Source organism: Thunnus albacares, chromosome 7 (assembly GCF_914725855.1).
Source record: "Thunnus albacares chromosome 7, fThuAlb1.1, whole genome shotgun sequence".
In the NCBI taxonomy this organism is placed as follows: domain Eukaryota; kingdom Metazoa; phylum Chordata; class Actinopteri; order Scombriformes; family Scombridae; genus Thunnus; species Thunnus albacares.
The window spans coordinates 18,304,035-18,320,828 of record NC_058112.1 but is presented as its reverse complement, the minus strand read 5'-3'; the positions used below and the strand labels follow the sequence as shown (position 1 = coordinate 18,320,828).

Genomic DNA, 16,794 nt, shown 5'->3' with positions numbered 1-16,794 from the left:
AAAAATCAATTTGCAGAAACTTGAACCTTGCTTCAACTCTGTAATTGATTGCGGTGAACAATGTGGTTTTACTGTCCTCACGGTGTTATCATTGGATCATATCATGTCATACAGATTGATTTGAAAAGTCTGCTCTGCAGCACGCAACAAAAACATACTTGGGAAAAACAAACAATTACAATGAATATTAAAATCTTACAGCAACCTCTGAATCCTTATGTAATACCCTCATCTTTTTAATCTGTGCTGAACTACTGAAGTGAGGCAATCTTAACCCATCCAGGGAATCATTTAACTCTTTATGACTTTGTCAAACAGTTTGTTTCTAATGACTTCATCTCATTTTCTGTTTCCATTTTAATTAGTGCTTTTTAAAAAAAAAAACAACGATGTAGTGGGGTCCTGCGGGACCCCAGTCAAAAGCACCCAATTCTGTCTATGAAGTTTTAATAGATGAAAGTATTTATTGGGTTCATGTTTGCCATGGGTCCTAATTTAAAGTATCACACACTATAAAGGGGGATAGAGGCACTCTGTCAGTCATTTTGAAGGAGACAGACACAGGTTTCTTCATGTGTTCTGTCGACGACCCTAAATTTTCATTTTACACGATATGCAAATTAACTTTCCTACAATAATAATTTATGTTTTTTTCAGATGACATTAATTACATAAATAGTATTGTTTTTAGAAGAAATAAGTTTCGAAATAAATTTTGCTATGTCGGTTGTTTCTTACAGTAGTTTATTCTTGGGGTCAGCAGGAAGTTTGATGACCCACCTTTAGCCAAATTTATCCTTGTCACAACTACTCAGAGCTGCATTCTATAAAAACCTTGTATTTCTGAATCATTTATTGAGAAGATTGCATCTCCCTTGGGCCTCCATTAGAGTGTTGACACGCAGGGGCAGTGGTGGGCCTTTCACGCCTGTGTGCACAGGCAGCCAGTCTCCAGGGCCAAACAGCTTTATGCATTTTTATGGCTGGATTCACCACTGGAAAGTGATCTTTCCCGGGGCTCTGGAGACAATGGAAAGGGTGAAGTGGTACCAAGGAGGGCCCCTATGCTCAGCATGAGATGTTTAAAACAGCCTGAGGGTGCAAATTCTGAGAAATGGAGCTCAAGCATCTTTCCACCAGTCAATCAACCGGCTTGTCTGCCAGTCAGACAAATACAGCTCTTACACCATACAGAGCCAGATCTTCAGAGACGTACTCATTAATCCACCAAGTAGACACCATACGGTGGTAGCAGTTGTTACATTTTGTAGCAGCAATGATTTACTTCAGAAAGCTGAAGAGACTGATTTACAGTCCACTGAATGCCTCTGGTGTGCTGGAGTCAGATGCAGCTACAAATTATGTGGGATGTCATCATAAGTATTGAAGGCACATTGCGAGGGGGCAACTGAAAGCAGTTTGCAAAGATGTACTATATCAGAATCACTCTGTGTGACTTTGTAGAGAACAATATGATTGTCTTTATCGGTCAGGTATAATTAATATCACGCTCTAAAGCAGAAATCCATAACTTTTGAAATGTCCTCCAACTACAGCAAAGACAGAATAACATCTAGTATCTTTTTTGTTACATCCTCTGTGCCTGCATTGATTTTATCCAGCTATCAAGCAGCGTAAAATGTCTTTGTCCAACTAGGTAACTTGAATGTAAATTAATAATGATCGAGGGGTAGGCGATATGATGATATATACCATGAGATAAATGTATACTGTCAGAGATTTTGCCATGGTAGCAAAATCCTTTAACATCTCTGGATGTATTAGACCATTGTTGGCAATGTTGTAAATCAATGAGCAGGATGGGTTTATGGTTTTATGATCTTGCATCAAGGGTAGGGTTAAATCATATTAATTTGATTTGTAAGATTTGTCATTTGGTGGATTAGACAAAACACACAGTTGTGCCTGGTTAGTTTGTCCATTAAGTGTTTCTCAATTGATTTTCCAGAAAATGTATCATATTACAATATCTATTAATGTCCCAATATGAAATAACATATACTGTGATAGAGGATTTTATCCATATCGCCTACCCCTATTGTGTAGTCTATTTGCACTATCGACAAGGAAAAATGTAACCAGAATATGGACAGCATCAAAGCAGTAAATTGACATTTTTTGTGTTTTGCTCATTTTAAAGTTACTACAAAAGAACTTTCATTTTGTGTTGATTTTAGCGGCCCTTGTAGACAAAAGCAGTAGTGTTTTCCCAAAATGAAGACTGCATTTCCCATGAGCACCACCGCCTCGTGTCGTAAAGATCTTGGCTAGCGTGTGCATTTGTTTTGGAAGCAAGTGAAAGAAAGACACTACTTATTTTTAATACTATTTTTCTTTTTTAAACATAGCTGTTGCTGCAGGATGCATAGTGATGAGGTAATGTATCTATTTGTGGCTATGTAAGATTAATAATTGTAATATGATGGTGAAGCAAAGTAAACTTTGTTTTAGTACCATTCATATACCTAGGTTACATGTAAGGCTGCATTCACCACCAAATCTGGCAATGAAGTACCTTACCACGGGGTTGTTAGGAGGTGTGGGCGTGTTTAGGAGCAACAGCTAATTGGGAAACTCCAAAACTGAGCCGGCTGACCAATGGTGTAACTTCATCACTCAATGAGTCAGTCAGTCAGTCAGTGACAGACATTTGGAGTAATATGGCTGGTCCATGGCCAGTCCAGCCAAAAAGAGGAGCTTATCTTTAATCTTTGACAAGTTATTTTTGGTTGACTGACAAGGACTCCCTCACACAGACAAACAAGTATGTCTGTCGAGCAAACATTTTTCCATCTGGAAGTGACTTCATCAGCAGAGTCACAAAAATGAAGCTTCCGCCTACACTCTACGGAAAAGCTTGAATTAACACAAAAGGATTCTGCTGCCTTTGCCTCTTCTTGCTCTCTTTAAATGTGTTGCCTTTACTTTTCTGGAGCCGTCTTATCAATGTGTCCTGCTGGCCAATGTGCATTTACTTACGTTTCCTTGTCAAATAACCTTCTGTGTGCTTTGGGCTTGAGGCAGCAGGGATTTATGTCACAATACCATTTTTAGCTTTCTAAAGCTGCTTGTCAATATGCTGCACAGTGCTATCGGTGTGCTGCTCTGAGAAAGTAAGAAAGTTGGAAGCCCTGAGTGCAGGAGCTTTTACACTAGAGAATCATGCATTTGCTGAGATATACAGTACCAGTCAAAAGTTCCCGTTCCCACCTTCTCATTCACTTGAAGTGTGTCCAAACTTTTGACTGGTAAATTCCAGTCCGCAACCTATGCATGGCCTCTACCAAGTTGTTAAATTAGTCAGTAGTGTTCAAAAGCTCTTAATAATGCAAAAGTGAAAGAGCCTCTCACCTTGCTCTGACCACTGAGACTCTAGTCATTGTATCTGTGATTTGCAGATACACTACAGACACTGAGGACAATGAGAAAGCCTTTAAGCCTTTTGATTGGTTCAGTGGGTCTCCCCCTGAGAAAACAGTACAAACACGGACCCCAAAGCTCATTCAGACAAGAAAGTGTCCCATTACAAAAGGATCTCTTCTGGAATTTCTGCCTACTAATTGTTCACCCTCACATGCATTCCCACAGGTGCAATGTAACCAGACATAAACAGGTTGTACCATAACTCTATTATGCTCTACTGAAGCAACTTATTGGTGATGTGTCTGTCATTGCCTCTCTGGTCAACACTGGTTCTAAGCTCGTAGACGAGCTGACTGGTTTAGACAAAGTAGCCCCACATTAGACTAACTTAATGTGACAGAGGAGGAGTGAATCTCAGGGAGGAAATCTTTATAGATGGAGCCCTGAGGCTTGTTCTTCACTGCAAACCAACTGATTTTGAAGTGCAAAACCATCCTTCACAGATATCCAAACCAAACACATAGTCATTGCTCTGTAATTTTAAGAAAGGTGCGCAAGCTGCTGCGAATGATAGTCACTATCCAGATGTAAGATAATTTGATATCCTGATCTAATATTCAGGATAGTGTTCTATTTAATTTTTTCACACTGTAGCTGTGATTCAGATTCCTTCAGTCAAATGTACAGGTAAAGTGGTAAAAGGGTCATTCCCAACTGATGTTTTCTCCTGTGATTTCACATTCAATCAGCCCTCTTCACAAAAATAGGAGAGGCTGCTGCTGGGAAATATCCCTTTTCAATAATGATAGAAAAAGACCAAGAATTCAGAGGGGAAATTACAGTTTGACAGTAAAAAGATAACTGTGTCTAAATGAATTCTCTTCTTTCCCAGTAAGCCTTTTCTTTCTGCCCTCTATCTCGTGCAGTCTTGCTTTTCATTAAAGATCTGACGGCTGCATTTTATTGAAGCAGACACGCAATGCCTTAACCAGCTGTTTTGTTTGTGTCAGCAGATCTGTAAAGTAACAGTAAAAAGGACAGTTTTGCAAGCAAACTATCAAGTGTGATAAATAGGTGGAAAATTGAGTCTCGTTCGAAAGAGACTGTAAATGCGCAGATGAAATGCTCTGACACAGGAAGGCAATCAGAGTTCATCAGTGCACAGTCAGGAGGGGATTGTGAGATGAAACCAGCGAGTGTGTGCACCCTCGCAGGAAGGGGTTTCATATCATCAGCACAGTATCACTGATAATCATGCCAAACAGAAGGTGCCACGGTACTGGAACAATTACGCCCGATGGGTGTCCACGCATATTTTAGAGACAGCAGGCTGCAAAGAGCCAGTGATGAAGATGTGCCTGGTAGGCTACGGCTTCCTTTGCCTGACACGAGGTTAACTTTGGAAAAGAGGATGAAGCTGGAGCTCACTGAGCCGGCTGCTTCCTTGTTTAATAAAAAAAAAAAGCCCAGGGCTGAGGCACACTGTGGAGGTTATAGCCTGAGACCAATTAGTAGACCAAGTAGTCCAGCTTTTAACAGTAACTTCTCACAATGACCCAGACAGGGAATAGTTTCCGTTAGAGTGAAATGTTCTTAAATGCCATTTATAAAATGAAGACTGATGACAAACCACTAAAGGCTCACAAACACTAACAGCTGCCCCTGCCAAGAAATCCAATACTGTACTGCTTATGGCTGTTGGACTAATAAACAACAGACATTTGTCAATGTGTGAATCAGCCTTTGCCAACAACTCAAATGTGCATGTCTGCTACAATGTGTTATGCCTGTAGACTAAACCTAAATGTAGTTACTGCATACTGTACTAGTGCCCAGTTCCTGTAGAGGTTAAGAGTACATGAGAATAAATGTCAGGTCTGAGGGGCTGATTTAGTCTGAATTAGCGACACTGAGTCATTGCCCGACAGCCTTTCTCTACACTTGGGGAGACTGAACTGGCGCATCACCACTAGGGCTGTGCAAATGCCAAAAAATGAAGCATTGTTTATATGCTAATCCCAAGCATGACACCAATTGTGCTGCTCATTCTGTTTTGGGGGTATTTGTCACACTTTTTACTAAGAAAAACCTAACTGGCATGCAATAAGGGGAACAACTCGGGGGGGAAACTCAATAAAAATATATACGGTATGCTAACCAGAGAGGTGGATAGTTAAAGAAAACAAAACATGTAAAGCTGGCTAGAAGAAAGACCAATCCAATGACAGGTTGGTTCTAGCTCTGGATGGTTGTCTACATGGGGTGTATTTTGAAATAGGTTCACCCACAATGCTCAGCTGTACTGTATGTGCAGCTGAGAAATGTTACAGAAAAGCTATTAGAACCAGGCTGGCAGTGAAATCCATCACTGGTGTGCCGAAGGACTAATGACTCAGAAATCCTCATTGAGAAACGTATTCATTTTCTCGCCTCTAGGAAGACAACAGCATCATTTAGGCACACGTCACAAACAACTCTCCATCAAACGCACATCTAGAGCCACTTTTCAGGTGCTGAGAGTACATCCTGTTTGGATCTCAGGGGCCGTGCTCACACAGTGTTTTGTAATGGCTATTTATGAATAACCGTGAATGCTATTATGAATGCTATTCACTTTAGAGATGTAGAGTAGTAGAAGGAGAGACTCCACTCCTCCATCACTCTCCTTCCAAACGTCTGTGAACATTACAGGATTAAATAGACGGAAAACCAGATTCACCTGCAGTATGTGCAGTATGACCATGGTCTATGTGGCCTCTTTTTAACACTGTATCTTGTCAGTGAAGCAGATATTAAGTGCAAGGTTTGTTTAAGAAACATTTGGTACTGGTTAGCTTTTAAAAGATTTGCAGTGTGCCAGTTTAAGATCAATTTGGGGAAAAAAGAATAACACTTTCACTTCAAACTGAAGATGCAAATCTATAAGGAAGTTTCATGAGTTACTAATGCTATCTGCTAAAGTAACACAAGCCATTCCTTAAATGCAGCCACAATCATGATTTGGGGCAGTAGATGCAGAGCAATGGGACATATCATAGCTGTTAGGTCTGTTAGCCTTACAGTTAGAGACATACTGCTGCCTCGGCTGATGTAACACATCCTGTGCTTTGCAGTTTTCGCTTACATGAATTTATCACACAGTTAATTATCACTTTTAATTCAACCATTTTCACCTTTTTCCCCAATAATTACTCAACATCCTGTTCACTAAAGCCTTAGCAGACAAAGCTTTCCTCCAAACTTGCAGATTGTTAGTTTCTGTAGCGTGTTTGATCTCACCAGATGATAGTCTCATTGTCCAGTTCTCTGAAACTAATTTCCTCTGCTTTTATTTGTGTTAAAGCACATTAACAGTGTTCATAACATCGTTGAGCAGGGTCAAACAGGGTCGGAGCAAAACGTATCAATTATAAATAATTTTTGAGCGGCGACGGTCTTGAGAAGACGGCTTGGCATTTAGTTGAATAGAACATTCCTCTCCCATGGATTTTTCCCTTAATCATAAAATGCCAACTCACATTTCACCCATTCAAACTATCTAACCGCTCGGAAGCTTTAAAAGCAATTATCCATGTTGCTCTATCCACAGCTCTCTCTTGCTTTACTTATTCTCTCAATTCCTCACATTTCTGGGGCAAACGCTTGCACATTCCCATCATGTTTTGATGGCCCACTTTTGGTGACACTGCTCTGCAGACTGTTTCTCTGGTTTTCAGCGTCATCTTGTATCACATTATATCTGTGTATGCCATTAAACATGGAGGCCTTTTCTCATTTTAATTAAAGCTACAAAAAAGAAATGTGTATTCTGTGTACACTCCCTTGTGACTTTTATCATTGTTCACCATTGAGCTAAGATTAAGAGGCTATTATATGTATACTGATTTGTTCCTTGGGTCATCACTCTGACATCATGATGTCTTTGTCAGTGTTGTCACTTTAGCAGCCTATTTTGATGGCTGGTGATTTTAAACAGTCTTTAGATATTCTGTCACTATACATTACATGTGTTCCTTCAGCTGCCCAGGGCTGCCTATAAGTTAATAACCCTTATCAAGAGCTGCCACTGAGCTATTACAATGACAGCCAATGTCGGACCATATGCTGATCAATTGGTTCCATACCTTAGGGAGATAAGCCATTTTGTTCGTCGCATTTCATGGAGTATTTGGCTTCGCTATTTTCTTTTGACATCCTTCTGGGAGCAGTATCAAATGATATCAGATGAAACCTGTGATTTCATTCACTCCCGCTGACCAGTGCATCCAGTACAAGTTATTTCCTGGAAGAAATCATCTGTTATCCTCATCTGCTCCTGTCTTCCTTAGATAATGACTGTGATAATTACTGGCTGGCTGTGGCTCAATGGGAGAGGAAGTTTTTATAGATTTGTGTCAAAGACACAGAACTCATTAAGTTTATTTTTTACTCAAGGCTTTTTTGTTTTCGCCCCATTAGCCACTGGAGTTATCTTTAGAAGTTTATTTGCAGTAATGGGCTGACAGTTTGAGAATTAACTCCATATATGCAGTTTATAACAGTCTACATCTTTATCTTAAGTCTTCATTTCATCTGTTACAAAACACTGATTTCTTTCAACAATGTATTGATTGTTATATATATTAGCGCTGGATGAGAATTTGACATTGATTGACTTTCAACAGAATCGTACTGTGATTACATCCTACAGATTTATATTGTCCAAATGACTCATTCCAAACAATTTTTAATTAAAAAACAGGGAAAAAATGTTACTTAAGATTTTGTTTTACACAAATGAAGAGTTTGCATTCTTGTAATGCATAACAATGCAACACAGCTCATTGCTTTGAACATCAGTTTGATTACTTTATATTTACAATATTTGACATGTCGTGATATGCAGGGGTAATAGAAAATATCCTTATTACTCTCATCATACTGATTTTAACCATATTGCAGCCCAAATACTATAGAGTGCTGGTTCAGGAGTTTGAATTTAATAAAATAGAATCAGACTAATACCATAAAGTATCACCAATTATTTGACTGTTTCTTCAATAAATTAGATTTTATGAAATATTTTAGTTTTACTCTAAAACTAAAAACAGTTAACATCAACTAACTATTTCAACGCACCGTTTCTTGCTACAGTATGAAACACATGAATTAAAAATTCACTAGAATGACATGTAATTTCAGTTTCTCTGCGTGGCTTGACGGAAACATATGTGATTTTATGATCCACAATAAAGGGAGCTTCATAATAAGTGTAATTGGTTTTGGGTTGCCCTCTGTGTGCTCCCAGTCCCAGCTGAAGCGTCAGGGTCATGACTTGAACTCTATGCAGCTCGGTCAGGAGGCTGAATGGGTCCGACACATTAACCAGTACAATCGCTCAGCCAACTGGGACATAAGAAAATAATCTGCTTATGAAACCAAAGAAATTACCTCAGGGCTCCTGGTATCTTTAGCCTTATACTGCTCACATAAACACACACACACACACACACACACACACACACACACACACACACACACACACACACACACACACACAGTCAATGGCATCATATTTCCACTCCTCCAGCTATAAAGTGATACAATCTTTTATTAATGGTCTGGGCTCCTGCGTTGACATGGAGACCATTTTAATGATTAATCTGAAAGTGCCCATTGTACACATGGGGCTCTTTAGGAAGTAAGAGAACCACTGTGTTTTCAGTTAGAGACACACCAGAGAGATCTTTTTACTTATTTTGTGTTTGTCAGAGATGTCCATCAGCTTGTTTCAGGAGAGATACAGACATATTTGTTTGTTGGCGACATGCCATGACGCACAGCATTTGACTTAATCCATCCTCAGTGGATCATAGGATTTTAGTTTAGTTGGTTGCAAACTCTTTGAAGCATACACAATGATGTAATAATTATGAAGGAAAAATGTTTATCCAAACTTAATTATGCATCAGGCCTTATGCTCCAGTTATATCTGTTTGTGGAGTGTTAAATGTTCAATGTAAAACATTATGAAATAAATAATCATATGTATAAAATTAAACAAAATGTATGATATATGTCACCTGTCCACCAGTCACCTGACTGGCTCTGCTGTTTGTTTTGACTTACAGACAAAGACTATTAGATGATTTGGTATGATAATATTAAACCATCAATTACTAAAAACTTTGCTATAAATAAAAACTGAGTTTGAAAAAAGCACAATTTGAAATAAACCTACTGGAATTAATTGAAAATAACCTGCAATAAACTTTACATCATAGTTACTTTATATTATGTGTTTTGTCTGTATTTATTCATATGATAATTTATTTCATAACCTATTTTTTATTTATTTAATATTGAACACTGGGTCTCCATATCAGTTAGGTGACTACCTTTTAAGATTATAAGCACAAAGCGATTGATTTAATCAGCAACCAGGAATAAACAGCCCTTGTAAATTACATTAATATACAAGGTAAACATTGAATTCTTGATGAAGCCTGCATTTTCAGGACAAGACTGAGCTTCTGCCTTTTAATTGTAGCCAAGATTTAATGGTGTGCACTGCATTTGTTATTTGAATTAGAGCTTTTTTTTGGATTTCCCCTCCAGAGAAATTTTCCAGTGATGTTGGTTTGTTATTTCTACATTATTCTCTATAACAGTGACACTTTGTCACAAGTGATTTCCTGCTGAACAAATCCATCTCCATTACAGACTTGTTATTGCATTCATATCCCTGTAGTTTAAACCTCTCTCACAGTTTATTTCAAACTTGTTTTTCATTGACAGAAGGTTCAAGACTGAGCCTATTTATTCACCAAATACAACACAGCAGGATTGTTTGCTGTAAATAAGGTCACACCTGGTTGTTTTAAAACTCCCTCCACCACAGATCAAATGAATAAAACCTTTTGTAAGTCTGTTGAGGCTCCTGTAGGGTTATATTGCGATGCCAATCCAGACAAGGAAATGGTTCGTTAGCATTAATTAGAAATTTCAGAACATCTTTTCTCTCCTGCAATCACCTCGATCTTGTAATTAGGGAGACCAGTGGGGGAATAAAGCAGCTGCGCTCAGTGTTGGGCAGAGATGGAGGTAGGGGGCACCAGGGAGCAAGAAGGACGGGGAAGGGGGGGCAGAGAGGGCGGTTTGTGGGAGTGCTGTGGAATACTAACAAACTTGCGCTCTCATTGCGCTCTCATTGCAACAAAAGAGCAGATGTCCCTTCTGACTCAGTGTGTCCTCTCCATTCAGAACCCTTTTTTAATTGTTGTGGGCTTCCTCACTTGCTCCTTATTATAGGCCCGGTGATAAAAACCAGGGGAGGAATAATGCATTAGAAAAAAAATCACATATATTTTTAGCCTGCTTTGTGCTTTGTGTCCATGTTGCAGTTTATGTGCATAGAGCTTGCATATGTTTAAAGCTGCACTCATTTTATTTTTATTATTTTTACCAACCCAATTGGCTAATAGATTTAGCAACAAGCTGATGAGCATAGTGGAGCATTTAGCAGCTAAAGAACCAGATATTTCCCTCAGGAGTTGGTAGAGACCAAAACAAAGCAAAAACAGGACTTAGTGTTGGATTTGAATTCATCAGATCGCCATGAGACGACTCTAAATAGATGCTAATGTTGCTCTGGTGTCTGCTGGATTTGTAAATAGGAAACTAAATAGGAAACCACTGCCCCCAAATGCCCCCCCCAAAAAATCAAGTAATGCAGGTTTAAGTTAATGCAGGATTGGAGGATGATTGACTGATCCATATGAAAGCTATAGTTTGCAAAAAATCACTGTACACTGTGTACACATTTGTCTGTGTGCATTTTAATTTTGTACATGTGTCATGATATTTTAAAACTACATTTAGATGTGTGTATGTGTGTGCGAACACCGCAAAGATCCTTTCTTCTGTATTTTATCCAGGCCCACTAAGTTAGCAGGGATGTCAGATTGGTTAGTAATGTTCCAACGAGGAAATAATCTCAAAGTGACAGTAGCGAGCACCCATGAAGCCCCTCGGTCTCGCTACAGAAAGGTCAGTTACCTCCAGTAGAGCAACTCCTATTGGCATTTGGTCACAGAGAATCACGGCGATTAAGCGACAAGCCCGGCATCGACAGGCCTTTGTCCTAATGAAGTGCCTGTTATCTGCAGTCTGAGTAATGACGTGGAGGAGAGTGCTGCCAGTGACACTTCTACTGCCACCACAGGGCAAACAAGCACAGGCAGGGGAAGGAGGAGTGAAGCAGCTGACAGCGGCTGTCCAACCTTGACCTGAACTGACCTCCTCTTGAATCATAATGAGGGCTGAGACCTGAGTGGCCATCAGACTGCAGCTAATGGTTATATATATATATATATATATATATATGGTTAAGGCTGGGTATGATTTTAAAATGTTCATACCTTAGTTTAGCAGTGTTTTTCAATAAAATCATTCCACTTAATTTAATACAGTTTAACACTAGCGAAATGTCCTGATTTAGATCAGAAGATATCTACAAAAAGAATCAGTCAACAACAATCTGGCTAAGTATTCATACCTTGATACTTGACAGTTTTCAATACTCAATACAGGCAGTAGGTATTGAAAAGGTAATGAGGTTTGTTTGTAGATATGAGTGTTTCCTTCTTAAACCTGCATTAACTGATTTTTTTCTGCCACCTGGGATAGTGCAACAAGCTGTAAAGAAAATAATATATATATATATATATATATGTATATGTATATGTATATGTATATATATATATATATATATATATATATATATATATATATATATACATATACATATATATATATATATGTATATGTATATATATATATGTATATGTATATATATATATATATATATATATGTATATATATATATATGTATATGTATATATATATATATATATATATATATATATATATATATATATATATATATATATATATATGTGTGTGTATATGTATATATATATATGTATATATATGTATGTATGTATATATATATATATATATATATATATGGCGAGCATGTTAGCAAACATTAGTTACTTACACATCCAGCAGACATGAAGCAATGTTAGCATTCATCTGAAGTCGTCTCTATATCCCCTCAATGAATATAAGTCCAATATTCACTCTCCTATTATCTCTGTTTTGTTGTTGGGCAGATAGTGTGCAGTGGTGTTTTTCTCTTTTTTTTTTTTCTTTTTTTTCTTATTTCCTGCTGCGTCTGGAAATAACACTGATTAAAGCAGCAAAAGTGAACCAAAACAGTACAGCTGCTGGCCGTCAAACCAGAACAATGTGTTGAAAGACTGTGAAGCACAGTAGAGCTGAGGGTGAGAACTCTCTCTCTCTACCTTTCACATTACACATAGATGTTTTACCCATTGTTCATGTAGAAATATTGATAAGTGCAGCTTTAACAGACCATTTAGCATGTGGACATAACTCATTTTAACTTGAACTTTAAATTTTACAACAAAGATGAGCAATACTCTCATTGGAAAATTTTCCTTTCCATGGAATAAACTGTTCCTCTCACTGTAGCCTTCAATTGTCATGAGCAGTGACTCCTGACGGGCATTTGTGTATATATGTGCTGACGGACTAATTAAAGTGCTTCTACAAAAAAGCTTCTATTGAGATGGTTATGGGATATGTCACAAGTTCATGATGTCTCTTTAGCAAGGAGGAGGACGTTGAGCCACTGGAGTGGCACTAGGATTAATGTTTGCTGTCTTCCTGACACTGATTAATCACACCCACCTTCTAACCTCATCACATTTACGGGAAAAATGCTCTGATGCAGGTGCTTTAATGCCACAGAAATCAAGATGCTGAAATGTCAAAGTCAGCTCATGAGTGCAGGTTTTCCTGTTGAATGAAAATACTTGATGTAAACTCTCAAGTTTATAATATCCAGGCTTGTGAATTTACTTGAAATTTTGTTTTTTTCTGATATAATGGTACAATTTTCTTGACTGTTTTGACTTGATTCAGGCTCTTTACAGTGACTGACACTTTCCAGTTGAGGAATTGTCACTTATTATTCTACCTGGCTTGCTGAGGTGATGCGCCCAGTTGCAATCATCCATCTTATTGTAGTTATGCAAATTATATTTGCATCCCTCATAGGTTTATAAAACTCCTCCAGAGGGAAAACAATGAATTATGTTGAAGAGCAGCATTTAATTTGCTTCTGTCCTGTCATCTTTTTGTGAAGAGTAGCACAGTGAACGCTGTGGGACGTTTCAAACTACACAGAAAAATCTGTTCCAGTCTGATCCAAATTTTCTGGTAAAAGCCAGGATGTCCAGTTGAAGCTGCTCAGCGATGTTATGCAGGCTACAGTGTTGTGAACAAGGTGGAGGGTATCAGATGTGTATTGGACACAGTCTTCTCTCTCTGTGTTGTGGTACACACAGCTGTTTCTCTGAGGGAAGCTTCCTTATGAGGTCCAGAATGCAGAGTATTAGTAAAACCCCAGCGAGATCTCAGCATATTTAATCCACACTCTATTTGAGCTCTTCTTTTAGCCGTGGACGGGGTTTATTCCACAGACTTCAAATGGCTCTGGCTGTGTATTAATATTGAATGAATCCAAGATATCTCTGGCAGGATTTAAAGCACATTCTGCTAGCAGGAATTACTGTATTTCTCATGTTGAAAACCAGGACAGTGCCTTTCTGTTGTTGAATCTTTTCTCGGCCACATGTTTGTGATTTGTTTTTGTTGACATTTCTCGCTGAATTGCCTTTTTTTTCTTCTCTTCTATCACAGCGGGATGCAAAAGGACAGTATCTGTTTGACCTCATCTGCCACCACCTCAACCTGCTGGAGAAAGACTATTTTGGCATCAGATATGTGGATCCAGACAAGCAGCGGGTAAGCGTTTGTGTGTGAGCATGACCAGGGTCCTTTGTGTGCACACTTATGTTCATTTGATCCATTTATCAGTTGCTGTATTGTTTTTTTAAATAATAAGATTGCTTCTAGAGAGAGACCCAAGAACAAAAAGTCATATCCATTCATGAGAACATGGTGCTATGTCTCACAAGTCTATGTCTCAAAAAGATTCACAAACACTAAAGCAAACGGGCTTTAAAGTCTTTTAGGTGGATGAGAAAACGTAATTGAGAGTGTGTTGCAGTTTATTTCAACTACACAGTGTATAGTACAGTATCTACACATACATGTGTGTGTGTTTTGTGTGAAGTTTTTTAAATTAACCAGTCCAATGTGTCGGTACCATTACTGCTGATTTAAAAAAGTAGTTTGATATTTTTGGCAAAAATACCATTATTCGCTTTTTTGTTCAGAGTTAGATACCACTCTCATGTCTGTGCGTTACATATGGAGCTGGGAGACGGTTAGCTTAGCTAACAACACATTAATTTGTGAGTTTTAGAAGTCCTAGATGGTGGATTTTTGAACTTGGGACAGAGGCAGGCTAGTTGTTCCCCGTTTCCAGTCGTTATGCTAAGCTAAGCTAATCACCAGCTGGCTCCAGCGCTATCCATCAGTCTTCTCATTTAACTCTCGGCAAGTAAGCAAGTTAAGGTATTTCCCAAAAAACTATTAATTTAATATCCAGAAAAATATCAAAAATTAATCCAAAGTTTGAATTGAAGTAAAGATGCTAAACCTGAAATCTGTCTTCTTATATCACGTGCATCCAACATTTCAAAAGTAGTAGTGGTCAAATGTGAACTCAGAATGGCTCCATACAGACATGGCTTTGTTGCTTTGTGTCTATATAAAAATCACATGCTTGGCTATACTTTAAAAATTGATCAGATTTGATTTTAGTCCAGGGATGAGAGTGAGACTGTGGACCAGAGTGAAAAGTTGTGTTCCTCAGATTTCCTTATTCACGCTGCCTTTCAGAGTGACGGTTGTTCCATCAGGCTCCTCTGCTGAGAGGCATGTAGTAGCGCTGCTTGATTCATGAAGTATTCACATGTTCACGGATCATTTTGTTGTCCTGCAGACAAGCGCCAAGTCCTGCTGATGCTGCCTTTCCTATGCTGTCGCTCAGGACTATTTTGGTGGTTGTTGCTGTGGGTGGGTTTTAGTTGGCGAGAAGGCAACCTGGGAGAGAGATGGAGAGTGAAAATGCTCTCAGAGAGAGTGATGAATCTGGCCACAGACGCAGATCCTGTGTAACTGTCACCACCAGCAGGAGCTCACTGTTAAATCAAAACCTGTTGTCTAATCAGCCTTACTGCTCTGACAGTCTCTCAAGAGACCTCCACTGCAATGAGAGCTGTTTGATCTGATTCGCCTGAAATCTTTGATGATTTCATAAAAGAAAACCCCACAAACTCTATATTCTATACAGCTCTGACATATTTAGGCACTCGAATCATTATCAAGAGGTTCTGTGGTTACATGAACAGGTTTCCCCAGAAATCTGTCAGTGGTGACGGCTGAACATCATAGCGACTAGTGTTGCAAGTGTCAGCTGAATGATTAGATGTTTGTATTACTCTGACAGGATTTTTGTGTCGCTATCTAATTATTTACATTTATCTGTTTTCCTTCCTAATACAGCACTGGTTGGAGTTCACAAAATCAATTGCCAAGCAAATGAAATGTAAGTACTGTGAGTTAATGTTTATCTTTGCGGATAATCTTGGAAATTGGATGATTAAATCTTTCATCCTCACTATGAGATCTGATATAATGTATATTTGAATGCATATAATAAACTGTGGCGTTGATTTAACAAGAGAAAATTAAACAGTGTAAACACTGATAATTAATTATCTAAAAGAAAAGTTCAGCATTTTGGGAAATGCGCTTATTTGCTTTCTTGTTGAGTTGTTTCTTGGCTGGAACACAGTAACTTCCTAGAGTTTCCACTGGTTGCCTGGCAACTGGTCCTGGCCAGAAAATAGCACATAACCACTCATAAAATGCTGAATTTCCATTTTTACACATCAGTTTTGTATGAATTAAATACACAAGATATAACGTGCTAATCGATGAGCATTAGAGGTGCTGGTAAGAAGATTTTGTTAACTTTGCGCAGAGCCACACTACCTGTTTTCCTGTTTCCAGTTTTTGTGCTACACTAAGCTGGCTACTGGCGGCAGGTTCATATTTACTGTGCAGACATGAGATTGATATCAATCTTCCTGCCTAACTCAAGAAAGCAAATAAGCAGATTTCCCAAAATGCTGAACTGATCATTTATGTCACAACACAAACATTGACTGTTTACATCTGTGCAAATGTGATGACATACTTGCTTTTTTCCATTGGGTCTAATTATTTTTTAACTTTTAAAGACAAAGTGATTGATCAGTTGAAATATTTGACAGGGATGATGCTTATTGATCAACAGAAAAAAAGGAAATGTAAATGATCTGTGGTTTAATAATGATTCCTTAAAAAGGCACCCTAGAAATGTTATAA

General features: G+C 38.4%; 1 protein-coding gene across 4 annotated transcripts in view; it reads left to right on the top strand.

The window, feature by feature from the left end:
* Positions 1 to 16,794, top strand: part of LOC122986038 (FERM domain-containing protein 5) — a 62,127-nt gene that overhangs the window by 28,889 nt on the left and 16,444 nt on the right. For all 4 annotated transcript variants that reach the window (XM_044357103.1, XM_044357102.1, XM_044357101.1 and 1 more), the window contains exons 2-3: positions 14,155 to 14,259; positions 15,928 to 15,970. In XM_044357103.1, the coding sequence (XP_044213038.1) occupies positions 14,155 to 14,259; positions 15,928 to 15,970 (148 nt within the window). The remainder of the gene's footprint in view (positions 1 to 14,154; positions 14,260 to 15,927; positions 15,971 to 16,794) is intronic.